Raw genomic sequence first — 24,927 nt, forward strand, 5'->3', positions numbered from 1 at the left:
TTCCCTCTGCGGCGACCCGAACGTCCCAGCCGTGTGTTCTGGGGCTCTCTTCCGGTGGAACCCTCCTCTCCTTGCCTGCGGCGTGCTGCTGCACGGTACGGTACCTTTGGCGACGTCCCTCCAAGTACGGAATAGGTACCTGCACTTACCTACCTGGTACCTAGCAGCCAACGACCCTGCCGACTAGTACCTACCTACATGTGCTAAACTGCAAGTATCCGTAGCTTGCTTGCATTGGGACTGGGGTCCCGTCAGGCGGTTTTCCTTCAAACGACAAGACCGACGCCTCTCTCGCCGCTCTTCGCACGCTCGCAGTAGTACTTACTTGTACTCTTTTCCACCTCGACTTCCCTCTCGCACCTCTGCATCATCTCAACTCCTCCTCCTGCCTCGCGATCCTTGCTTGCCTCGCCCGAATCCAACCAACCATCCAACGATTTCCGTCCACCGTCCATCCGTACGCACGCACGCATCCTACCGGAGAGCCTGGATGGGACAATCCTCTCGCACGCGGTAGCCCTGCCTGTCGCCGACGCTCGACCTGGAATCGCACGCCTGCTGAACAGACGAGCCCCTCGCCGCCTGCCCTGGCTGTGTGAACGGGCCTCGATACGTACTCGTTCCTCCCGCATCGCAGGTGAGCCTCCCCTCGTCCTCGCCCGCCCGCTCGCTTCGTCGCTCGCTCCCCTTCCCCCCCTCTCGCCTCCTCCCCCGCTCCCCGGGCGGCCGGACCGTCCGTTGCCCGTGTCGTCGAACCGTCGGTCGGTCGCTTCTTGCTCCGTCGCTCACTCGTACGAGATCTCTGCAGAGTCGGGCGAAATCCGCTTCCTCGCCTCATCGGCTTCCGCTCGCCGGCCGAACCGAACCGCTGAACACCCTTGCCGTCCCTCGGATCCGACGCGAAAAAATGGCGACGTCGGCCCTGATCCCCACGAATCCCGCGCGGGATTGCGTGCAACGCATCCACCGCATCACCAGAGAGAACCGCAGCCTGTGGTATCAATTGACCGTCCTCCAGCAGCCCGAACGAGCTCGAGCCTGCGGTTCGGGCATGAAAGGTGAGCCAGAGAGCCTCCACCCCTCCGCTCCGCGTCCCTCCTCCCCTCCCGCGTCCCTCTCCCCCCTCCCGCGTCCCCGTCCTTTGTTCCGTCGGCCGTCACGCCCGCCCGACGGGCCCCTTTCGCTCCGTTGACCAACGCGGCGGCGTTGCCTTGACCGTTGCGTTGCCCCGTGCACTCGCTCGGTTGGCCGTGCAGCCCGCCGCCGTCCCTTGGCAGCATCAATGGCTGACCCGTTTCCGCAGCCAACAGCGATCGACGACCGGTCGATCCTCCGCCCGTCGTGGAGATGCGCATCGTCGAAGGCCCCTCGGTCGAGGAGGGCAAGGACATCACCTTCGACTACAACGCCAACTTCTTCCTCTACGCCAGCCTCGAGCAGGCCCGCACCATCGCCCACGGACGCATCCAAGTTCCCTCGGCCAGCAGCAACCCGCCCATCCTCACGGGAGTCCCCGCCGCCGGCATGGCCTACCTCGACCGGCCGGCCGAGGCTGGCTACTTCATCTTCCCCGATCTCTCCGTCCGCCACGAAGGCTACTTCCGTCTCTCCTTCAGCCTCTTCGAGACGACCAAGGAGGAAAAGGACTTTGATCTCGAGCCCTCGGAGAGCGACCTCCCACCCGGCGTCGACTGGCGGATGGAGATCAAGACGCAGCCCTTCAACGTCTTCAGCGCCAAAAAGTTCCCCGGCCTCATGGAGAGCACCCAGCTGAGCAAGACGGTCGCCGACCAGGGCTGCCGGGTGCGCATCCGCCGCGACGTGCGCATGCGGAAGCGTGACGGCAAGACGGGCGGCTACGACAGGCGAGACGACGACTACGCGCCCCGGAGAACGGTGACGCCCGCCGCCGACGACCCCCACGCCCGCTCTCTCAGCAACGCCGGCGTCCCGCGCCCCTCGTACGCCGGTGACTCGTCGAGGCGGACGTCGGGCGTCGACCCCTACGCTCCCCCCGCGCCGCCGTCGGCCTACGACCAGCCTTCCCAGCCGGCCCGTGGCCACCTGACGTTCGGGGAGGCGCAGGCTTCCGTCTACGCCGCCTCGCGGCAGTGCCCGCACCAGCCTGGCCTCGCCGCCCCGACGCCGTCGCCCTGCGGGCCCTACGCGAGCACGCCGTCGCACTTCTCCCTCCACCACAGCCGCGCCCTGAGCTCGACGGCCGCCACGTCGGTCTGCTCGTCGCCGTCGACGTCGGTCAAGAACGAGCTGCTCGACCGATCCGGAGCCGCCTGCGTCCCCCCCTCTCCTTCGGCCCATTCCTCGGTCGACGGCCATTCCCGCCGGGATTCGCAACCGTCGTACCCGGCGACGCCCATGCTGCCGCGCGGTTACCATCATCCGTCCCTCGCGCCCCTGAAGATTGCCTCGCTCGTGTCGCCCCTGCCGCGCATCGAGGCGCAGACGGCGCCCCTCACGCTGCCGCCCGTCGTGCCCACCGGCGGCAAGCGGAAGCACGAGCTGGTCTTCCAGCAGTGCGCCGAACCCCTCCACGACGGACGGAGGCAGCAGGACTTTCACTACGCCGGCTACCGAGGCATGTCCGACCTTGGCCAGGCCATGTACTCGCGCGCCGACGGCAAGGTCGGCGTCCTCCAGTTCAGCGACTGGCAACAGTGAGCATGTCGGTCACGTCACGACCGGTGAAAAGGCGGCGATTGGAATCGGCCGTCGAATGCCGTGCCCGCGTGAGGCCGGTGCATCCATCCCACTGGCGTCTCGGTTTTTTTTTCTCTGGCATTGTTTTTTTTTCTCCTCTTGGGTATCGGGACAGGTGCTGCGGCTCAACTTCTGGCCGTCGCCGGGCACGTCCTCGGCGCTGCGGCGCAACGACAAGGGGGCGACGGGGGCGACGGGGGCGAGCGTCCGACTACCGTGCGATGGTTGGCGGGCGTCGCTTTGTTTGTCGACAAGACTATTTGCTGTACATAGGAGAGAGGGAGAGCAGAGGTTGATGCGCGGGCGGCTGGTGGCTGGCTGGCTGGCGGAGGAGGAACATGAGCACCGTCTGGTGCTCCTACACCCCTACCCCGACCCGACCGACGACCGAATCTGTCGAATATTTATTTCATGGCCATCTCCTCGCGCACACCACCACGTCATCCTCGACTTGATTTCATCACCTTCTTACTCTACTGTCTTGTTGTTGTTGTTGTTGTTGTTGTTGTTCATACCCATCCATCGTTTATTGAGAGTACGCGCGTAAGCGTTTACTTGTTGGATCCAGTACAGTACAGCACGGAATGTCGGAGGGGTTGGGCGCGGACTGGGCCCTGTGTTCCTCCTCGTTCTCTTTGCATATCTATCTACATCTATCTGCACTCCAGTACACGACGGATCAGAAATCCTCGGGCTGAATTTCGGACACGGTTTTATTTTCCTTGCCCTTTTCGTTTTTCTTGCGTCCCCGGCTGCAAATGAAGCCGACGCGACAGAGTGAAAGAGTATGGACGCCGGGCACGCTCGAAATGACTTGCTTTTCTTTGCTTGGTGGGCACACCATCCTAGGTCGATGATGATAGGACGACGATCCGGTCGACGATGCCTTGGTTTCGCGGGGCAGTCCGTTGGTGTTGGCCCAGCCCGTTGCGAAAAGTACATGTAGGCTAGCTAGCTGGTATACAGTTTGAAACATTCGCAATGCCGCTGTCTCCCTTGCGTGCGGTACGTCCAAGGCCAGTACGGCAGACGTTGGGACCGCGTCCCGACAGGAGAGACATGGCCAGGTTTCTTGATGGAAACGCCCTGGACATGGATGGATGGCATGCACATGGTAGGGAAGCCCGCAACTGTGGTGATAATGTCAAGCTACCCACGCACACGCCAAAGTGTGTACCGGCAATGGGGAGCAGTCGTATTATTGACCTTGTTCGTTGGCCGTGTCGTGCATTTACACCTACATGTGCACGTGCAGGGCACTTCGTCCTTTCTTTGTCCACAAACACACGCACCAACTACTCCTGCCTCGACGAACTGTGATGCAAGTACTGTATTACCACGGAGTAGTCCGCAGTGTGCTTGCTGTACACGCTGCTGGAGTACTGCACTTGCTCAAGTACTGTATATACAGTACATGTACTTGCATGCACAACAGGTACAGTGGAGGCTTCCCGGGGACGTGTGGGACTTGAACTGTGAAATCGGGGCTCAAGGCATGATGATATGTGATAATACTTGCAGCATAAGTACTGTACATTTTCATCGGGCCAGCAACACAAGGAGAGGGTGGACGGACGGTCTGGGGAGCCAGGCCACTTTGGTGCCTTTGGCCGGTTGCTGTGGTGAGATCACGTGTGGGCCATGGGCGAAGCAAGGGGGCGATGATGGCAATATGGCGGCGGGGAAACGAACAAGTACTACGGGCGGTGCGACAAACATGTACATGTACTTCAAGTCAGCACGACGCTTGCTAGTTGCGCTCGTACAAGTACGGTACGAGCGCAGAGCACCGAGTACATGTACATGTTTCTGTCGAGTTGACTGTGCTAGTCGGCTGCCACTGTCCATGCAGCAGCATTGTGAGGCCGGGACGACTCCCACAAAACAACAACAACGGTGGCTCGACAGAACGTTTGCCAGCTCACTGATTCCTGCCAGTTCGACGTGAATACCCAGCGCAGCAGCAGTTGTGACCATCGTCCACTCGCTCGGCTTCTCATTGTGCGTCAGGGTCTCGGAGCGCACCGCAACTACTTCGCTACATGCACCTGCGCCAAGTACAATACTTGCGCGCACTTACACTGCCTGTCGTCTCTCGTCTTGCCTCGGTCATCCGACGTCCCTTGGGAATTGACATGACGATACATTCCCGTCGTTCTCAGCCTGTCCTATCCGTACGTACTGGCATCACTCCTTCTTTCCCGTCAAACGCACGCCTGCCATTTTTAATTTCTTCCTTCCTGCTTCTTCACCTTCTCACCTTCCCGTCAATCCTGCCTCGTGCCTCCCTCCTTCCCTCTCGGACCCCCCCCCTCCTTCCCTATCTCCCCTTCCTTCTCTCCTTCCTTGTCCATTTCTTCCCTCCTCACTTCTTTCCTCTCCCCGTACTTATGTATCTGTGTACCCAGCCGGCAACTCACGCAGCGGTTGTGACAGCTTCTTCTCTCAACACACGGCACGATACATCCCTCGACTACGCGGCTACTTGAGCAGCACGGCTGCCACGACGCAAGCGATCACCATGCCCCCTCCGCAAACCCGGGCACGGCATATCGCGGCGCAGCAAGCTCGCAGTCGCTTTCAAGAGGGTTCCATGAACGACCGCACCTCGGCCGCTCCACCAGTTGCCTTTCTCGATCCTACCGAACGTGCGGCGCTTGAGCGGCCCGTGTTTGCCGACGCCCAAGATGCTGCTCCAGATGCGTTTGCATCCGGCCAAAACGGCGTCGCGGAGCGGAGTGAACAGCCAATGCCGCCGCCGCCGCCCGCGGGTCGACGAATGGCGCTCCTGGGCCAGATGTGGGAGGGCGTGCGTGGCCGTTTGAGGCTGAGGAGAGGAGGCCCTGCCGTGAACGCCGCCGACGGTGGGGAGAACGAGACGAAGGAGTTGGGCGGGGAGGTGAAGCCGGCGGCCGACGAGCGCATGTCGAGGGAGGAGGTCCTGGCAAACTATCACCAGCTCGTCGCGAGCGGCTTCTTCTCCAGCCATACGATATACTCGACGCGCCACCCCGGCACTCGACCTGGGACATCTCACACCCCGCATCGTCCGCAATCTCCTCACCATCCTCATCATTCTCACTCCCACGACGACAATCACCACTCCCAGCCGGGGCAACAAACTCTACGCCGCGAACGTCGTCTGGAACCTCCTCAATGGCCGCTCGCCCCCACACCATCGACGCCGTCCATGTCACTTCCGTACCCCGAGCCCATCTGCTCTCCGGTCAGCGTCGCATCCTCCCGTGGCACCAAGCGTGCAGCTGATGACGACGACGACGACTACGACTACCGTGGCTACGATGACGACGCCTCAAAAATCCTGCCTGCAAACGAAGACCCTTCCACACTCGCCCACCGCTTCCTCCCCAAGCGCCTCCGCAGGTCCAACAGCCGTGACATTTCCCTCCCAAGGCTCCGCGCCATGCCCCCCCCCGGTCGTGCCATCGCCAGCATGCGGCGCAGCATTCCCATGGCCGCCCCCATGCTCGCCGACGCCTCGGGCCGGGAGCCTGCCAACGCCACCAAACGCATACCCGGAGGCTCCTTTCCCAATGTTGGCTTCCTCACTGCCGCACCCTCGCCGCCCGAATCTTTCGACGGGCCCTCGCCAAGACTTCCTGCCGCCGCTCCATCCTTCCTCCTCGCTCAGGGAACGGTTGACGGCCCATTTGTAGGTTGCCGTTCGCCGCCCCCGCCGCTTCGACGTGGTGCGGCACGCCGCCTTCGAGACCGTCACCAACCCTTGAGCGTCGTTCCCGATGCCCAGCGTGGCATCCCCACCGTGCCCTCCATACCGGTCAAGTTCACTTACGGCCATGACCGGGAGAACGACGGGCCTTGGAGGGGGCTGCGCCGATGAAACGCCCTTCCCCATTCTCGGCCTGGACTGCCTTGACTGCAGCATAACTCGTCACATGCGGACAATCATATGCTCGTTACCCTCGAAGCATATGACATCGCAATACTCCAAGAGGCGACGCAGGTCTTACCCCGTGGAAGCACAAATCGATACAAGGAAAAGAGACACTTTGAGCGATGAATGGAGACTTGGCATGCGGCGAACATGCGAGGGAGGCTGGGGCGGTTGCCTGCTTGCTCACCAAGCGGCCGACTTGCGCATCCGATGCTGTGCATCTCAGACAAGTGCTTGGCCATTGTCGCTGGACGGACATCCAAGCCACCTTCCGAAGACAGTCATGGAAGGAGATTGCATCTGATCTTCATACGTCGTCTCAGTTGGTCGTACAGTAGGACCAAAAGCTAGACATATATACACACATACATATATCTAAATAAGCACATACACATGCAATGAGGACACCACAGCTGCCACATGTCGGAAAATATACCAGTCATAGCGCTCAATGGACATTTGGTATGCGGCCTCGGCTTGTGCATCGACAATTCCAGGAATATGTTCGCACATGCCTGGCCCTGCCATGTTCCAGGCTGTTCAGGCCGACAACATTCCGTCGACTCGGGTTAGGCACAGTTCCTCCTCCCAATCACGTGTGCTTGCTATCCGCCTCGTAGCCATGTTCACAAAACAAAACAAAAACGCTGAAACTAAAGTGTGCTCAAGGCGCGGACGCCCGTCGACCAGCTCTGTTGCAAATCCCCTATTACTCGTAGTGCTCCAAACAAGCATCATTCCGTGTCCCACCAAGCAGCCCTTGCATGTAAAACGATAGTGACGAGGGGTTTGATAAAATCCAAAACCAACAAGGCACCCTGTGAATAAAACTGTTGATGAAGCTGGCCAGCCCCCATGCATCAAAGCGCACGGATCAAACGAAAGAAAAATCAACGAGGCATCATCGTCACGTCTTAGACCTCGGCAACGTGCCCTGGAACGTTGTTCGGCATGAGACGCAATACTTGGGTCTGCCCGACCTGCACCAGCGCGCGGGTCGACGTCCAGAGGAAGGGAAATAGGGAGGGAAAGTAGCTGTAGAGGAGGGCGCACACCATGGCCAAAAGAAGGGGAATCTGGAAAGAGATTGTTAGCAGTGACCATTGTGGACAAAACGCCCTGACCAAACGTACCCAAATGACAAATAGATTCCTGTCGCTGCTCAAGTTCTTCAGCTTCCTCTCGTGTGCCCGCAGGAGCTGTTCCCGCTGCTCCTTGGTAATGGCATTTTTGCGACCAATTTTCAGGACGCTCGGCGACTTGGGCCTGGTTTCTGACCCAGTCGCCATCACTGCGGATGCGGATGGCTGATCGTAAATAGCGGCGCATTTCAAGTCGGCTTCGGCGTCAGCCGCAGCTCGCATTGCCGACTCTTGTTTCGTCTCGGCCTGTCGTCCAAAGATGTCTTCGTATGAAGGCGGCTCGGCCGAGCTGTTCTGCATGTACGACGATATGTCCCACCATCGATGATCCATCTTAGGATTGTCAACTGGCTGGGAATCCGGACGGGCTCCGGAGCCGGGAATGAGCTGCTGCATGCGGCGCATGAAGGGCGCGTGCTGCAGGTATGCCTGGTAGTCGGGCAGCAGAGGCATACCGGGCAGCGCGGGTATCTGGGGGAGGCTCTGGAGATGCAAGGCCATGGCCTGCTGGAGTTGCTGGAATTGCTGCTGGAGCTGGTCCTTGATGGTCGCGAACTGCGTCGTCGGCGAGCCAGGGGCTCGAGCGTCCCCGTCGGAATCGTCGGATAGGCTGTCCATGTCGTCGACTGCTCTCAATTGGCTCTGGCGCCGCATACGGACATGGCAAGTCTCGTCGGGATCCTCGTCCTCAAAGTCGCCCGAGGTGTACTCAGGGCTCTCCTCACCCGGGTCGGGCGAAACCGCATGATCGTGGGTGCGAACCCGCGTCAATGGTCCCCATAGCGACCTCAGCGACGTCGCACTGCTCGTTCGGCTGTGCAGAGAGGCGCCGCTGAAGGATCGAGTGTGGCGCTCGGACTGACGGATGGCGCGCAGCACGAACCGCGACTGAGCGACATCGGCCGCCGTGAGGCTAGACAAACTTCGTACGGTAGGGTCCGCCCCGACGAGCATCAGCCGCCTCACAATCTCGGGGTGGTTATGGATGGCAGCCATGTGCAATGGAGTGAAACCACCCCTGTCCCTGGCATCCGGATTCGCCCCTCGAGCAAGAAGGGCAGCGACGAAGCGGTGGTAGCCGAGCGAGCAGGCGAGATGGAGCATCGTGTGACCCGTGGGTTGTTTCAAGTCGAGACGCGTCTTGTGCGCACTGTCGTCAAGATCAACCAAGTCGAGGACCTTGAGAAGTTGCGATTCGAGATGCTCGTGAGATGCCTGATTGAAAGACAGACCACCGGCAGCCGTCGGTCCGGTTGACGAACCACCGCCACCAGACCATGTCGAGCTCCCATCACTGAGGATCCGCCGGGCGAGGTCACTGACGTCAACCATCTGACCAGACATCTTGTGGCCCAGGACGGAGAGCGCGGTGCGGATCAGCTTGTCTTCGTTGTCGTCGATGTACTTGAAGATGGGGGGCTCCTTGCCCATGGCCAAGCTTTGAGCGCCGAGAGCGCCCTGGAGCTTAAACGTCACGGCAACTGCTCCAGCGACGGGAGAGGGGGGCAGAAGGCAGACGAGGGATGAATCGCCCCAGTACGTCGTGGTCGTCGCCTTTTGATCGCCAAACCAGACCTCCAACCCTTGGAAGAAGGCCTGTCCGAGGACCGTGACCTCGATGCCGCCCATTTTGGGACCCTCGTTGGGAATGATCTTATGAATCATGGGCGCCGGCCGCGCCTGGTTGACGGCCACGGGGAGGGAGTAAAGACCGTTGGGGATAGGTTGCGAGAATTGGTTCTGAGGCATGGCGACGCCGCTTCGGAGACCGTTGGGGCTTGGCGCACGGCTTGGATGGCTCGAGGCGGGCGCCGAGCATAGCTGCGACAGGGCCAGGTTATCCATACTTGCCGATCGGTTGTTGCCGAAGAAGGGCGCCTGGTCGCTGCTGCCGGGCGTCGGCGGCCCGTTCGAAAACGGTTGCTGGACGGGCGGCCCGAACAGTTGCTCCATCTGGGGGAAGGCAACGGCATGGTTGGGGGAGAAAGGGGACGTGGCGGCCGGAATTTGTGCGCTCGCCGCGTGGGATCCCGGCGCAGGCGACGTCTCGAGTCTCGTCATCGTCAAACCATTGGGCACTCGAGACCCGGTCCCGCTGGACTTTCTCTTCTTCGTCATAGGCCCCCCCTGGCCCTGGCTCGGGGATGGCGGCCGAGATATGCCTCGAGCGGTGGAAACGGTGGACATGCCCATGGTTGGCGTGGACTTTCCAGACGCCGACGTCGACGCCGGGTACGAGGCCTGCCGTCCGTTCCTTGGAGCAGCCGAAAAGTCGACGCTGGACGGCGACATGTGGCCGTTGCTGCTTCCGTTCCCGTTCTGCGCAAGCATGGACCCGTCGGCAGACTTGGGCAGCGTCGACGTCGTCGCGGCTTCCGACATGGCCATTGCCGGCTGCGAGGCGGGGGCAGGCTGGGCCATGGGATGAGTCTTGTGGTCGTCTGTTATCATTATCGGGTTGGACATGGCCTGGGCGATGACGCGGTCCTGGAAGTCCTTGATGGTGAAGACGACATTGAAGCCCATCTTCTCGTTGTGGTGTCGACAGTAGCAGGCGATGCGCATCGGGGCGTCAATCTGCATGGCACGCGACGACACGACAATCTCGGGCCGGCCGCTGGGATCCATGACGCCGCTCAGAGGTTGCCACTCCTTCACCTCCTGCGTGTTGAACACGACGACACGACGCTCCTCGTCCATGCTCCAGAGCTTCTCCTCCTCCGGCTTCTTGATCTTCTTCCGCGCAGCCCTCTTTCGCTCTCGCGTGATGCAGCCTTGGCATATGCGGACATCGCCACCATTCTGTGGCGAATTCTCGTCGTCGAGATCGGGCAGATGACCCTGTGGGAGGGTGGCAGCCCTTTCGAGTGCCTTTTGCCTCCTCCCGGCCGGCTCCATGGCACTGGTGCAAACCAGAGCCACATGCAGCTCCAGGGTGTCAGGCGACCGCGGCGGCGGCGGCCTCGCCAAAAGCTTGGGCTTGGATATCGTGTGGGCGGGGAGGTGCAGTTTCGTAACGCCAGGGGGGAGGGGCGACAGGGTCATCTTGATGGGGATCTGTGTCTCGACGCGGGACTTGAGAGGCGTCGGCATGATCCTCAATTCATAGCCAACGCCGGAGAAGTTGAACGGGCTCGGGGCACCGACGGGTGTCTGATGCAGGGGCATCGCAGGCAAAGACTGCTGATCCACCAGACCTCCTGGGATAGCCGGGAGGGGAGAGCCGTTTAGTTTCGGGTGCGGAGGCAGGCGGGCACCGTTCGGCCACATGGCATTGCTTCCCTTTATGAATTGAACAAGGTCGTGGGCGGGAGCAGGTGACGGAGAGTTGAGAAACGTGGCCGTCGGGGAGGAGTCGTGACTGGTCACCATGGCTGACATGGGAGATATGTCCCTCGAGCCGGCTCTTGCCCCGTTGACGGAAGAGGTCACGGACTGGCGCCGCGGGGGCAAGTTAGTTCGTGCGCTGTAGCATCAAAGCGAGGAGAAGGAGGAGGTACTCACGGATATCCTCTTCTTGTGATTCGAGTTCTTGACCCGGTTTGCCTGGAGAGACTTGCTCGGAAAGTGCGTCTTGATGGTGGGCATCTCCGGGGAAGGCATATGCGTATGTGCCGCTTGGGCCTCGGGGCTGCTGGAGGCGCCCTCGAAGTCGAAAGAGCGGTCCATGAAACTGTCGTCGGTCCCGCCAAAGCCATAGATGGCATCCATGGCGTCCATGGCGGTCGAAGGATGGGCTTCGCGTCCGAAGGCAAAGGTGTTGTCGTCATCGTCGAAGGTGTTTTGGCCGTCGGCGACGTTGGGCCATTCCAGCTTGATGCTGCTGCCATCTTCCATGATGGAGTAGCCGCCGGACATGGCCGGGGTTTTGGCCGACGTGGAGCTGCCGGTCCGTTTGGTGGAGGAGGCCGAGTCGGAGGAGGAGTCGTGGTAGCATTCGTTGGGGGAGTCGGGCAGAAGGTCGGCGGCCATCAGCTCCTGCGGGTTCAGAACCCCCCCCTTCTGGAGGTCGCCGTTGCCGGTTGTATCCAGACTCTGTAGAGTGTCTGGGCTGTTGGAAAAGTCGAAGAAGTTGGAAGAGCCGAAGTCATCATCACAGTCGTGGTCGTGGAATTCGCCGCTCGACATTCCCGCACCCGCTACGGCGATCAGTGGGCTGCCAGCGCCGAAGCCTGACGCCGATGTCATAACCAGCTGGCGAGGCTGTGCGCGTCCGCCTCAGGCGGTTCCGGATAGGAAACGACGGGGCAGACGAAAGGTTGTATGCCGATGCTGATGAGGAGTAGAATGTCGGTGAGCACGACGGGGGGCAGCGGGAAGAGTAGAGGCTCCGGCGAGACGGCTTGGCTCCGAAATACGGCTGAAGCCCGCACGAACAACACGGGGCTATTATCGTGGACAGAAGTGATGGCGCGTCGTCACGGCGTCACCGGCATGTGTCTTGCGTCGAAAATCGGTGCTGTTTCCTACCAGCCTGCGCGCGGGTGGGCGGAGGCGGAGGCGGAGGCGGCGTCAATTCGGTTGGGGCGAAAAAGAATGGGTAGTGGCCGGCTGCAGCAGATGATGTAATTGTGATTCGTCGTCGATGAAGGCCGAAGTCGTTCGTTGCGTCGCACTCGCGTCCTCGGGAGACTGATTTCGTTGTCGCCGATGGCCCGATGATTGTATGTCGTTGAGAGAAGGGGGAAAGAATCTGCGCAATGCTGGGCGAGCAGGCAGAGAGCCAACGAGGAGCGGGAGTAGGAGAACGAGTACGGTACTTGTAGAGTAGAGTACGGTAAGTACGCGAGAGAACGAGTACGAGGGAGTACGCTGGTAAAGTACATGTACATGCGTACCTGCCAATATTACGGACTACTACTAGTACCTACCAGGTACGGGGAGAGAGGCTTAGCACGAGTAAGTGAGTGTAAGTACTTGTACGCAATAGTGAGTGGTAAGAGCACGCACACGGACAACAAATATGTAAGGACAGAGGCACACATGTACGGAGTACATGTATGCACATGTGCACACGCAAGTGCAGCAAGTACCGCGGACGGAAGGGATGGCGAGTGCTTTGGTTGGGGGGTAAATATTGGGTATACTTACATTGTACATGTACTGTGAGTAAGTAAGTACTTACTTACAGTACTCGGCACCCTGTAATACTGTAGGTACTCAGTACGGAGTATTCTGTACTCCGTACTCCGCACAAGTACTAAAGTTTGTGGCGATGATGACTAACTTTCACTTGCGCTGTAAGTACTTGTACACGTAAGTAAGTACTTGCAAAGAGCACATGTACCCGTGACCCTGGGCGTTTGAGCGCGGGTCAGGCACCTGGCAAGGCACGCAGGCAGGCAGGTGGTGGCGAGCCAGCATTAACTACTGATGTGCTTACTGCACTTGAAGAGCAGGTTCAGCAGTGCACACTACCTACTCTAATTCCGTGCTCGACCGGCAATCGAACAACTGACCGAGTCGCTGACTGATCAACCGGTGGACGGATTCCTGCGATGAGGTTGGTCTTGCCTGCCACATGGTCCATCTCGATGGGACTGATTTCTTGGCCATGAGAACCACACTTGCCCACAGTACAACCACGTAAGCACATGTACATCTACTTACGTGCACGTCCTTGTAGGCCCGTATCACAAGTACAAGTACTTGTCCAAGTACGAGTACTCCGTACGGGTACTTCCAGTAAGTACATGTAAGTAGTCGTTGCAGTCAGTACGGAGTAGGATACCCTGAATGTAACATGTCGGTACCTCTTACTATGACGGAGTACGGATACAGTGCACGTAATAATATACTTGTACGGACGGAGTACTCCGTACTAGCAGAGAAGATTCTAGACAGAGAGTACTTGTAGGTAGTTGTACATAAGCCCACCTACACCTCCTAGGTAAGCACGATTGCTTCGTTAAGCACACACTTGTACCTGTACTTGCAAGTACTTGGATAGTTCTTTGTGCGTAGTACCCACATTTGCTGCATCGCTCTCCGCGAAGGCAAGGTACATACTTCTGACCTGTTCTTCAATACTGCGCACTAGTACCAGATGGTATTTGCAGACAAGTACAACTGCAGTTAGTACGGAGTACTGTACTGTACTCCGTACGGAGTAGGTGTATCCCTGTACTTATGTACACGTAACAGTACTACTGCTTGTTCAGTGCCGTACTGAAAGTAGATGCCCCTGGACGATAGACCCCTGCTCAAGGATATGCCGGCTCGTCCAATAGCAGCTCAGTGGTTGACCATGGTCCATGCCATGGGGCCATAACCCCTCTTGGCGCTCCAGAGTTCAGTCCAGCCCAGAGTCCAGAGTCCAGCGTGCAGTCTGCGAGGTATGACTCCTCGTCAAGCAAGGGTGAGGCTGAGCACTTGGTCACGAACGCACTGTCCGAGCAGTCAGGGCAATGCTCATACCTACCTAGTACTTGCAGTAATAAATGGTAATAAATGGCAATTCGTGTACGGAGTACCACACACACACATAAGTACTGTACTTACACTTAAGTACACACCAAAGTACCATGCACGTAAAGGTACTTGTACACACTAAAGGCCTATTACAGGTACGTACGTGCAACTAATACCTGCTTCGTCAACGGACTGCCGCCCCGTAACCAAGGCGCGATATTCATACACCTACCGAGCCGCCTACAAGTAAGTATGTGTCGGCGCCAGTCGTATGGGGTGAGTGCAACTCAACGATAGCCCGTTCCCTCGTTCTCCGTATTTGAAGCCAGGCGGCGTACATGTATACTCATTCCATCGTGTAAGTATGCAAGTACTTTCTCGCATGTATGATGTTGCGTAGCGTCAGTCCACCTGCATGAGCGGACATGTTTGCGTACGAGTCTCGGTGTACAGTGAGTGTATACTTATGCACAGTTGGCCGTAGGTAGGTGCAGTTCTCGTACTTCGATATAATTACTGCAGAATACTGTAGGTACAGTACGGAAGGCGAAGAGTTAAGTACACAGTACTCCGTACTTGCACTTGCTGAATTTCTGTCCACCTATTGCCATGAATACTTACTTGTATTACTTTGTCCTCCGTGTTTCGGAATGCTGTATTCAAAGTACAACTAGTTACACGGAGAACGAGACATGTCAATCAACGGAGTACTTCATAATTTTACACGGATTAAGTACTTACTTACCGTACATTGTGCATGCACAGTATTTCTCCGTACTTGTACATTACAGTACATGCACCGAGTACCCTGAACATTCGCCGATCTCGTCCGTTTTGATCCTTCCGTCGCCGTATCCGCTTCCAATGGTACGCTGGAACATCATTCCGCCAGTTGATACCCGTTCGAATCTACTGTACGCCGTACAAAAAGTCCCTACTTCTGCACACAATAAACTCCAAAATATGCGTACTGTCTGTGCTGCTTGCAACCTCATACGCGTACGAAGCACGATTTACCTGTAGATTCTCTCTCGTTTTTGCCATCAAACCGGCTGGATAATAACATGTACTTACATGCGCAAGCAAACCTCCTGAAATGATATGCACCACTACTCCGTACATGTACAGTACTGTACACACACTAGTACACCTGCAAGTACTTGCCGTGTGTGTCGTACTCGCAAATGAACGTACTTGCACAAACGATTCACTGTGATCCTTCTCCAGAATGGACCCCGGCCCAGGATACGACGAGATCGCGCCACTCACTCGGCGCGGGCCGACCTGTCACCAGGAGGATTCGGGCATCTTGGTTATGGCCAATCCGTGGGCCGTCTCAATCGATCATTGCCTTCCTCAAGCGGCGCTGGAGTGCGCGTTCGGACTTGTCCCGAATCGCAAACGTGATGTCATTGTACGAAACGCCAGCGATGCTTTGCCGCCATCGCCGCCGTGGCCCAATCAGGCCCTCCCTTCCTTCGAGATGCATGAGAGGCATTTTCTCAATGCATGTTCCAATCTACAACCAGTTTACCTATCCCTGGGCCCATCTTTCGCGTTCGCCGTCAGTCCGCGGTAGGAGCACGTAGTATGGATAGGAAGACCCGAATACTGACCACTGACCATACAGGTAGCAGAACTGGCCAAGACATTGACGCATGCCCTGTGTGGGTGATGCATTCACTTGACCCCAGCCACCTTGGAAGCGGATGATCGGTACGGGGTACAAGTGTGCTTGAATCGTATTTGGCCCTTGCCATTCATGTTCAACGGTGTTCATTACCAATGCTCCGGCCCTTGTGCCTCAGCGCAACCCGCACCCGACTCGTTTGACATGTATCTGGGCATGACGTTCATCCATCCAATGATGGCCACCAGCCAACGTTGCGGCGCATGCACGCGTCCTGGATGAGAGCCGGGGGGAGGTGCGTGCATACGTTCGTGTCTCCGATGCCGGCATTCCAGGTCGATTACGACTCAACGACAGTTGCGGCTGGCTTGTAAAAACCCCTCCGTTGATGAGACTAGCTTCTCTTCCCGACAACGTTCATTCCCTTGCTTTCGTTGACGCACCCTTGCCGGATCTCGCTACAAATCGAGGCACCCCGTGTGCGTCAGGATGACGGCTGAGAGCCTGATGCGACGGAGACGGACGAACTGCCAGTCTCGACATCGTTCTTGAATCTGGCTAGAAATCTGCCGACGACGGGGATCCTGCGTCCCGCCGTGGCAGAAAGCGGCTCATCTCGCAAGCTTTCGCTCAAGACGCGACCAAACGTCCTCGCACCCCTCGGTGCCAAATGTCCAATTTTCCCAATGGGAATGCTAAGCCCGTGAACGACCTGGTGTAGATTCAGATTGGCGGCAGCTCCAACGAGGAGGAGACATACATGACTCACCACGCTGCTGAGGGTCAAGAACCAAACGACGACCCGAATCGTTTCCGCGAGATTGATCACGTCACTCCGCGGGACGCCATCCTCGTTCGTCAGGTGCTCCTGGATGAACTCCAAGCTGATGAACAGATAGAAGACGGCAGAGACGCCGATGGGGCCGAAGAAGCCGACGAAGATGGCCTGCCTGCCTCGCTCGATCTGATGAATCCACTTGTGCATACCAAAGACCCAGGGTAGCCGCCTCAGAAGGAGGACGAGGATGCCGAGGATGACGAGTCGGGCCGTCGAGATGACGGCATTGTCGCCGAAGAGGCTCCACGGTAGAACGGCGCCGTACCACAGGAATATGGTCACGTTGAGGAGCATGTCGATGGTCGGCTGCAAGGAGTCATCCTTCGTCTGCAGTCGGAACCAGTCATCCCAGGTGAAGACGTTTCCCGCGATGAAGCAGGCGAGGACGTCGTCGCTTCCGACGAGGCCGCAGGTACCGAGGACGAAGAGGGCGAGGGCGAGGGCGAAGACGAGGAAGCTTTCGCGGTCGACGTAGTTGCGCTCCTCGGCCCAGTGAAGAAGCTCCTTGCCGATCCAGCCGACCACGGCGCCGTACAGAATGCTGAGGGCGATGGTGTACCCCCACGTGTAGGCAAACCAGAGACCCATGGCATCGGCGGCGCCGCCGTGCGTGGCGGCCGGGCCGACATACTTGATGAGGTAGAGGGCGAAGAAGAGAAAGGGGTAGCCCAGGCCGTCGTTGGCGCCCGACTCGGCGATGATGAGGTTCTGGAGGTCCTTGGGGATGTTTTGGTCGGCAAATTTGCCCTTGACTATGACCGCCGAGAGGACGGGATCCGTCGGCGTGACGCACGCTCCCACGGCGAGGGCGTGCAGGAAGCTTGGCGTGCCGGCGAGAGCCCAGACGAGCAGGCTAGTCGCCAACCACATGCACGCCATGCCCGGGCCGACGAGCAGCAGGATCGACTTCCATTCGGTCTTGAGATACTTGCTGGGCAACTGGACGCCAGCCAAGACGAGCTGGACGCCCAGGACGAGGCGCGAGAAGTTGAGTGTCATGGCACCCAACTTGTCCTCGCAGGCCAGTTCGGAAACACCTTCCTGGCCGCACTCGGCGTAATCCCTCGGTCGTATGAAGTCGGCTCCATCGGGTCCAAAGGCGACGCCTACGAGGAGAGATATGACTATTCCCCCCCTGCCGAGTCAGCCTCGAGATTCGCAGCGCAGCGTGCGACGGCTTGCTGAACCTCGGCCGGCCATGTCACCGGCCGCCGCCGTGGGCGTGGGGGCAAGGTGGCACTCACGAGCCTCGGAGAGATAATAATTCTCTTTGAGGAGGAAAGAGACGAGGCCGAAGAGCGATATGAAGCCGCCCAGGAAGGCCACGATGATGTTGAAGTTGGACAGTTGAAGGGGAACCGCCCACAGGTTCCGTGCCATTCCGGCCGCAAACGATGTTAGCAGCAGGCGGGAAGGGGAGAGGCGGCAGCAGCGACAAGGACGACGACGGCGGTTGCGATTTCAGAGAAGATCATGGCTCCGGTTTTCTGGAGCGGTTTTATGGAAGAGAAAATTGCACCGATCATTCGCAACGGTAGCGGTGACGAACGAAACGGCGAAGACGAGTTTGTTGTTGCAGTTGGAAGGAGGGTGTGGGTTGCCTACACGTGCACGAACAACCTTGGGAGGAAAACAGGCCATGCCTATTGCAATGTTTTAGGCCAGGCACACAGTGAACAGTGATGGCGCATAGTGCTGGCGATGGCTGAAATGGTGCTGCCTGGTCAGGTCCACAGGGACCCATCCACTGTTCTGGACCGCTGTGGAAGGTGAGCTGAGAACCCACGCCGGGGAACCTAGAGAACCTGCACTCTCATGCATGAATATGCCGCCAACACGCTATCACAGCACATGTACAGGTACGGTACGCCCAAGCTACAACGTCGAGATTGCAGGCAAACGTGTCCGCCGTCTGATGGCAGGTGGCTCTCATATCTCCTGGCCATGGTGTGTCCATGCCGACTACCCTGTTCATGACATCCACCAAAATCCATCAATCTATCGGTCCATCCGTCGTTTCCGAGTAGGTTTGAACAGATTCGTCTCCGAACAATTCGCTCCTTTCGCAATCATCTACCGCACAAGGGGAAAGGGGGCGGTGGCGTTCGAAGTCTGCTTCACATGCTGGCCATGAACAGACGGCCTTCGCCTCCCGTGACAGGTGGCAGACGAGTCCAACCTGGCTGGCTCCTACAGAGCCTCGTGCGATGCTTGGTCGTCCCAACATGCATTTGACCATTGACAGCTCCTGCTCTCGCCGCACGATGAAGAGGCAATAATGGAGGAGCTCAGCAGGCGAGATGAACGGTCCCATTGCCACATGCGCCCGCGCACGCACGCCTCCCCTTACCGCACGCTCGTGAGCCTCGCCGCCTTTTTGCCGCTCAATGCCCCCTTGTTTCTCGCCGGTCGGGCAAGAATGACGAGCCGTCACTGTCAACTGGGCCGCAGCGCCGATTTGGCCCCCCGGACGGCGAGGCTGTCCGCCGCCATGTTGCCCCTACTCGTCGCGTGACCCTTCACCCAGCGGTAGTACGTGTTGGCTCCGGCCGCCGTCCGCTCATCCATCCTATCCAGAACGGCGCGGATGATGTCCTGGTTCTTGACCTGGCCTCCGTTGGCCGTCATCCATCCCTTTTGCTTCCATCCCACGGCCCACTGCGTAACGGCGTTGATGGAGTACTGGCTGTCGGTGATGATGCGAACCGTCTGGTTCGTCGGGGCAATCTCGAGCGCTCGCAGCAGAGCCATCAGCTCGGCTCGCTGGTTCGTCTGCGGCTCGCCCTCGAGACGCTCCGACAAGTTTCGAGGATCGCCGTCGCCGAAGAAGACGCCGATGCCGGCCCTCGCCCCGAGCTTGCCGTTTGCCAGGCTGCTTCCGTCCGTGTAAATCTCCACGGCATCGTCGACTGGCGGTGCCGGCGCCACTACTGCCCTCCTCGTTTGTTTCGCAGCCGGCACCACCACCGGTGCCTCAATCTTCTCCGGAACGCTCTCCCCCAACGCCTCGATGGCTTCCCTGCTTCCGAACTGCTTGATGTAGGCGACCGCTTCGCCTCGCTTGCCGAATCGCTTGTACTTGGGGCCTTTCACTCCCTTGATCGCCATGGCGGCCTCATCCCAGGTCTTGTAGATGCCTGTTGGCGAGCCGACGGCGACGGCATAGAACCGATCCGGCTCGTTGGCGGGCGCCGAAACTTTCTTGCCGGCCACAAACGCCTCGGCATCATCTCTCGACGTAAAAGACTTGACTATGTGACAAAGGCCGATTAGCAGTGCTCGCTAGGCATTGGTACCGTATCGGAATCCTATCGGCGGCAGGAGGAGCATGCATTGGGCCACACTTACAGACGGCGCCCTTGAACCCAGCTGTTTGGCTGGAACATTCTGCGTAGTTGAGATAAACGCCGGGTTTGTGCCCTGCCTGGACTGCGTAAAACTTTTGCATCCCATCCGTCTTCCGCTTCTTCAACGCGGCCGACTCCGTGACGAGCCCCAACCCCGGCGCAGACCTCTTTTTGTTCATCATAGCTTCTCCTCCTTGTGTGGTGGAGACGGCGAGGAAAGCGAAGATCGACAGGTCAAACGAAGCGCAGCCACGTGCACACGCTCGCACCAATCCAGGCGCTCTGCGGAGGGGGAGTCGCGCTCGCAATCCTGCTGCTGCCACTGTGCTGTAAGCTGCAGCTCGGGTACCGGCCTGTCGTGATGGTTGTTTGGCTGGTGGTTGTTTGGAGTCCAGTCGTTGGTCGCTGAGGTTGCACGAGGTTAACGGCGACGCAAGAGTCAGACACCGGGCATTATAGACTATGGGTGATCTGCACCACCACGAGACGATTATGCGGTGAAGGGTGGGAATGAGTTGTCGGGAAAGGATGTGAGCTGAGGACTGCAGCGAAAGAATGGAGAGAAAGAGAAAGAGAAAGAATTAAGGAAAAGGGGAGAACGGGGAAGGGGGGGGGGGGGGGGGGGGGGGTAATAGAAGGAAATGCAGCTCCCCCAGGCCACCTCGTGATGGCAGCAAACCGGCTAGAGGAGGGGGGGGGGGGGGCATGCAATCAGGCCCAAAGTGGGTGACAGAAAAAGAGGATCCGCATATTAGCATACAGAAGACATACTTACTCTAACGCATCGACCAAATTGAGTGCTGCTGCTGAAAATACAAGCAACAAAACCGGCTATGTTCTATGGAGTAAATCCAGCAACCAACAGTCATATAAATCAATTAGTTACAATTCCCATCACTGAACCTGGCGACGGAGGTGCAACAAGGGTAATGCAACATGCCTCTTTTGTCCAAGGTTTTTTTGGCCCCGCCCCCCCCCCCCCCCCCCTCCCCTCTCCCCCTTTCTCCTCCTCTCCTCCCCACCACCCTCTTCGCAGTTGATCCAGCAGAAATGCTTATTAGTGACATCGCACCCCCCCCCCCCCCCCCCCAGCCTCCCATCCCGCGTAGGCAATTGCAGGTTGACGCATCACCCACGCCGACTATGCTGACCGTGTTGAGTGTCAAGCATGCCGTCGGCGGCTCCATGAGGACGACAGGTGCAAAGGTGATAGAACTGGTGTACAATGCATGGTGGCAATCGTGTATTGTTTTCATCATCCAGCGCTGATCATAGCGCGCTCTGGCAGATCTATTGCAGCGGGTAAAAGCCTGTCGTGAGGCAAGAATGCAACGCTCTCCCGCATATCTTCTCCAAGCCTGTCTGTCCATTTGCCATGCCATGCCGTCTTTGTCGTACATGTGAAAAGCGACTGCAAGCCCTGCCATGAGTGCACAGAGGACTATCTAAACCCCCTCTGCGAACCCCCCAACCAACCGTAGACTATTCAGCAGATCTAACTTGTACAAGTCCTGGAGCATCTGAACATAGCGATGCGTCATTCGTCGGCGTCGTATCTCGTTACCGTATACCATCACTTCCCACCGTTGTGCGGCCGGCGACGCTCTCTTCCGGCCGCTTCTGTCCGTTGGGGTGGCGTAAAAAGAATGGGTGAGTCTCGCTTGGGCCTCGCAGGTGGTAATCCTAAACATGAGTGGTCGGGTCGACGAGAGGCAATTCGGCTACGCCCTCACGCTCCCACTCCCACGCCAGCAAGCTCCAGTTGAGCTCCCGGCGCCAAAAGAGCCCCAAGCCTCGTCCACCTCCGTCGGGGCGGTCATCGGAGCTTAACCCGCCCGTACGGGGCATGTGGTTGCAAAACACGACCTTGCCCATTCTTGAGTGCAGTATGCCCATGGAGCAGGCCACGCAGGGCTCGTGCGTGACGTACAGCTCAAGCCCATGGCAGAGGTAGCCTTCCTTGTTCGGATGCTCTTGGTGGAAGCACTCCGTCTCTAGTTCCAGCAGGGGTCGGTCCTGGAACGCGTTGTACTCGAGGTTGGGGTACGCAAACTCGAGACCGGCGGCCCGACGTTCGTGCCGGACGAGCTTCTGGGCGACCATGCTGATGGCCCGCAGGACGCAGTGAGTCATGGTGTTGTTGGGGATCCCCAGACCGAACTCCTGATGCCAGCGGGCATCCCCGGCGAGGCCAATCACCTCGGCACCATCTTCGCCTCGCTGGACGATGACGGCGCCCATGGCTTCGCCGATGCCGGCCCGCTTCGCCTGCAAGGCCACGCGATGGGCGAGAGCCATGAAGATGGATCCGTCGTCCTTGATCTCGTCTGTGCCGCGTCCGACCATGCTAGGATGAGGGCCCAACGGGTTGTTCTTACGGTACACGGTCGGCCAAAACTGGGACGACCACATGGCTGCCTGTATCTGTGACGTCGGCGCCAGCAGAGGGATGGGGATCGTGGCAACGAAGACACCATCCTCGAGCCCTTCCACCCGGGACAGGCTCTGGACGATTTCTTCCTTGTCGAATCCCTTGACCTCGCCAACGATGATGTAGATCCAGGCAGACTTGGCCGTATGGATCTGGCGTCCGGCAGCGGTGTCGTTCATGAGCTGCGTCTTGATGTGCGCCGGCAGATCCGACGGCTTTGCGCAGGTACGAAGATGAGGCAGGGGGTTAGCGCTGCCTTCAGGTCTCAGTGCGCGCAAGACTCTACATCGTCGTCCGATCAGCAATCGAGCGACGGTGCGCGCGCCATGGTCAGTCAAGGAAGGGGTCTGACGTACGAGATTACATCGTTGGCCGACTTTGTCGGGGCCCTTGTGATGTAGGCTGCAGATATCGTGTGATCCTGCCGGACCTCCTGTGTGGTCTTTAGGGGAATCAAGACGCCTCGTCGGCGGTGGACTTCCTTGAGGTCATCGGTCAAGGGGTTGGGTGCGATCCCTACAAATTGATAGGGCCGTGCCTCTCCCGAAGTCGAATCGACGGCCAGCCTGCCAACACTCGCGCAGCAGTTGTCTTCCATCTTGTCGGAGCGTGCGGCGTGTCGATCGGTCGTGATGCGAGGTGCGGGGTGTGAGGTGCGAGGTGCCGCGGGCAGACGGCTACCGCGGCAGCAAGAAATAGGGACGGTGCCCGGTCAAGGGCACAGGATGCCTATCAGTGGATCTGCAGATGATGATGATGGCTAGTGAGACTCCAAAAATCTTCGATGACAGGCAGCACGACGACGCGTGTCGTGGTTTGGACCAAAGTGAAGCTGGACGGGACGAAACGGGTGGAGAGTCGGGGCGATGGGGGAAGCAACTCGGGACAAGAGACAGCGTCAGATTCGATCGACTCGCTCTGGCACCTGGGAGCGGTAGGGTTCGAGCTGGATGCGACGGAAGCTGGATCCCATCACCGTCCTGCCCGGCTAGTTCTAGGACGGGCGGTTGTGGGATCGGCAGGTACCAGCAAGGAATGCGGAAAGTCCGATTGATTGAATTTTGCCTCGCAATCTGATGTTGGTCTCGTCTCGTCGCACGGTCGGAAAATCGGAGGTGGCTCCCAGCTGAATGGAGGATGAGGATGACCCGTCGTTCAACCAACGAAACTCAATGCCGGCTTGCCAGCGTCGAGATTATTTTCGCGATAACGGCACTGATAATGCCATGGGTGGATACGATGGAAGGACGGGGTAGGGGCTCCATGACCCAAACGTACTTTGGTGCGTCAAACGCAGGTGTACTTACTTGTATAGTAGTGAGTATCAATGGGGCAAACTTATTGTACCAGAGCCATAAGGCGTAATGTAATGTACTACTCCGTACGGAGTCCTTAATAGTATTATTATCACTGTGCGCAGTACTCCGTAAAGTTCCCCAACTGAGAAGCCATGAGCAACAGACATTGCGCTGACGTAATGTACTCTTGACGAAGATCGGCCGCAACGAGGAGAAATATCATATCTACGGAGTACTCCGTAAGTACATGTTGCAGGTGTTTACGAAGTACACTAAGTACAGTACTCACTGTACATTTGCATGCAAGTACAGTACGGATTAAGTTAGCACTTAGGTGTTGAGTATTAACTTACTTGACCCGGAAAAAAAACCGCGATCAACCGTTCAGCTTGTGCGGTTACTCCTCCCAGGCCAACGGTGGAACACCTGAAAACACGTTGCACGTGCATTTCGACAATGGCGAAAAAATCAGGAGCTCTAGATAAACTGGCCATAGAAAGCATATACTTCACTCACTTCCGGTTCGATGTGGAATTTCTGTGTTCTTCTTTTGACGCTTTGTGTTGGATTGGTCTATCATGAATGTAATCCGCAGGTACTACTGCAAATTTTGGTTGCTCTGAGGAATTCTTAATCGGAATCTTACGGAAAATGGCCGTGGCTGGTTATTCTTGGTACTGACTGCTCACGCTCACCATCATACTTGCTGTACAGTACTTGTACGGAGTAGTAGGTAATAGACAAAAGTACTAACAGAGTTAGACCGGGTACTCAGCACTCAAGTAGTTGCACTTGTAAATTCAATATACAGTATTGTATACACTTCACATGAACATGGAATACCAGGACTTAAAGAGACGTCTGCTTGGCACTACCGTACATGCAAGATTACTTAAGCGAACAAGTCAAAGTACTTGTGAGTTATACATGTATGGAGTTTCTCAGTGCCAATACAGCGACTCCAGGTATCAAATTGCTGGATCTACTGAATAATGCCAGTGCAAGTACACGGACGCCTAAGTAGGTAAGTAGTTCGCATCACCTTCAGTTGAATGTGCATGTATCCCAATGCAGTAACAGTCTCGATCTGCCGAGAGGGAGGGAACAACTCAGGGAAGTACTAGTACTCACTCAGTGGTTGAGTGGTTGAAAATGCGCAACCGTGCACCTAACACTCACTTAGTTGTACATGTATT

At 57.9% G+C, this 24,927-nt stretch overlaps 6 protein-coding genes across 6 annotated transcripts; 2 read left to right on the forward strand and 4 right to left on the reverse strand.

The window, feature by feature from the left end:
* Positions 1 to 907: 907 nt before the first annotated feature.
* On the forward strand, positions 908 to 2,679 carry DCS_02315 (uncharacterized protein; the record flags this gene model as incomplete). The annotated part of the gene is made up of 2 exons (XM_040799643.1): positions 908 to 1,058; positions 1,304 to 2,679. 2 exons carry the CDS (start codon positions 908 to 910, stop codon positions 2,677 to 2,679), a joined length of 1,527 nt encoding a protein of 508 aa, XP_040660526.1.
* Positions 2,680 to 5,239: 2,560 nt separating this feature from the next.
* On the forward strand, positions 5,240 to 6,580 carry DCS_02316 (uncharacterized protein; the record flags this gene model as incomplete). Its single annotated transcript, XM_040799644.1, has 1 exon — positions 5,240 to 6,580. One exon carries the CDS (start codon positions 5,240 to 5,242, stop codon positions 6,578 to 6,580), a length of 1,341 nt encoding a protein of 446 aa, XP_040660527.1.
* Positions 6,581 to 7,548: 968 nt separating this feature from the next.
* Positions 7,549 to 11,964, reverse strand: DCS_02317 (ankyrin repeat protein; the record flags this gene model as incomplete). Its single annotated transcript, XM_040799645.1, has 3 exons — positions 7,549 to 7,710; positions 7,768 to 11,211; positions 11,281 to 11,964. The coding sequence occupies 3 exons, from the start codon at positions 11,962 to 11,964 to the stop codon at positions 7,549 to 7,551; spliced, it is 4,290 nt and encodes a 1,429-aa protein (XP_040660528.1).
* Positions 11,965 to 16,301: 4,337 nt separating this feature from the next.
* Positions 16,302 to 18,035, reverse strand: DCS_02318 (uncharacterized protein; the record flags this gene model as incomplete). Its single annotated transcript, XM_040799646.1, has 3 exons — positions 16,302 to 16,529; positions 16,587 to 17,779; positions 17,900 to 18,035. The coding sequence occupies 3 exons, from the start codon at positions 18,033 to 18,035 to the stop codon at positions 16,302 to 16,304; spliced, it is 1,557 nt and encodes a 518-aa protein (XP_040660529.1).
* Positions 18,036 to 19,091: 1,056 nt separating this feature from the next.
* On the reverse strand, positions 19,092 to 20,181 carry DCS_02319 (RNase H domain protein; the record flags this gene model as incomplete). Its single annotated transcript, XM_040799647.1, has 2 exons — positions 19,092 to 19,906; positions 20,004 to 20,181. 2 exons carry the CDS (start codon positions 20,179 to 20,181, stop codon positions 19,092 to 19,094), a joined length of 993 nt encoding a protein of 330 aa, XP_040660530.1.
* A 1,504-nt stretch (positions 20,182 to 21,685) lies between these two features.
* On the reverse strand, positions 21,686 to 23,031 carry DCS_02320 (Cytidine deaminase-like protein; the record flags this gene model as incomplete). The annotated part of the gene is made up of 2 exons (XM_040799648.1): positions 21,686 to 22,715; positions 22,790 to 23,031. 2 exons carry the CDS (start codon positions 23,029 to 23,031, stop codon positions 21,686 to 21,688), a joined length of 1,272 nt encoding a protein of 423 aa, XP_040660531.1.
* Positions 23,032 to 24,927: the final 1,896 nt, after the last annotated feature.

Source organism: Drechmeria coniospora, chromosome 01, assembly GCF_001625195.1.
Source record: "Drechmeria coniospora strain ARSEF 6962 chromosome 01, whole genome shotgun sequence".
Taxonomy (NCBI): domain Eukaryota; kingdom Fungi; phylum Ascomycota; class Sordariomycetes; order Hypocreales; family Ophiocordycipitaceae; genus Drechmeria; species Drechmeria coniospora.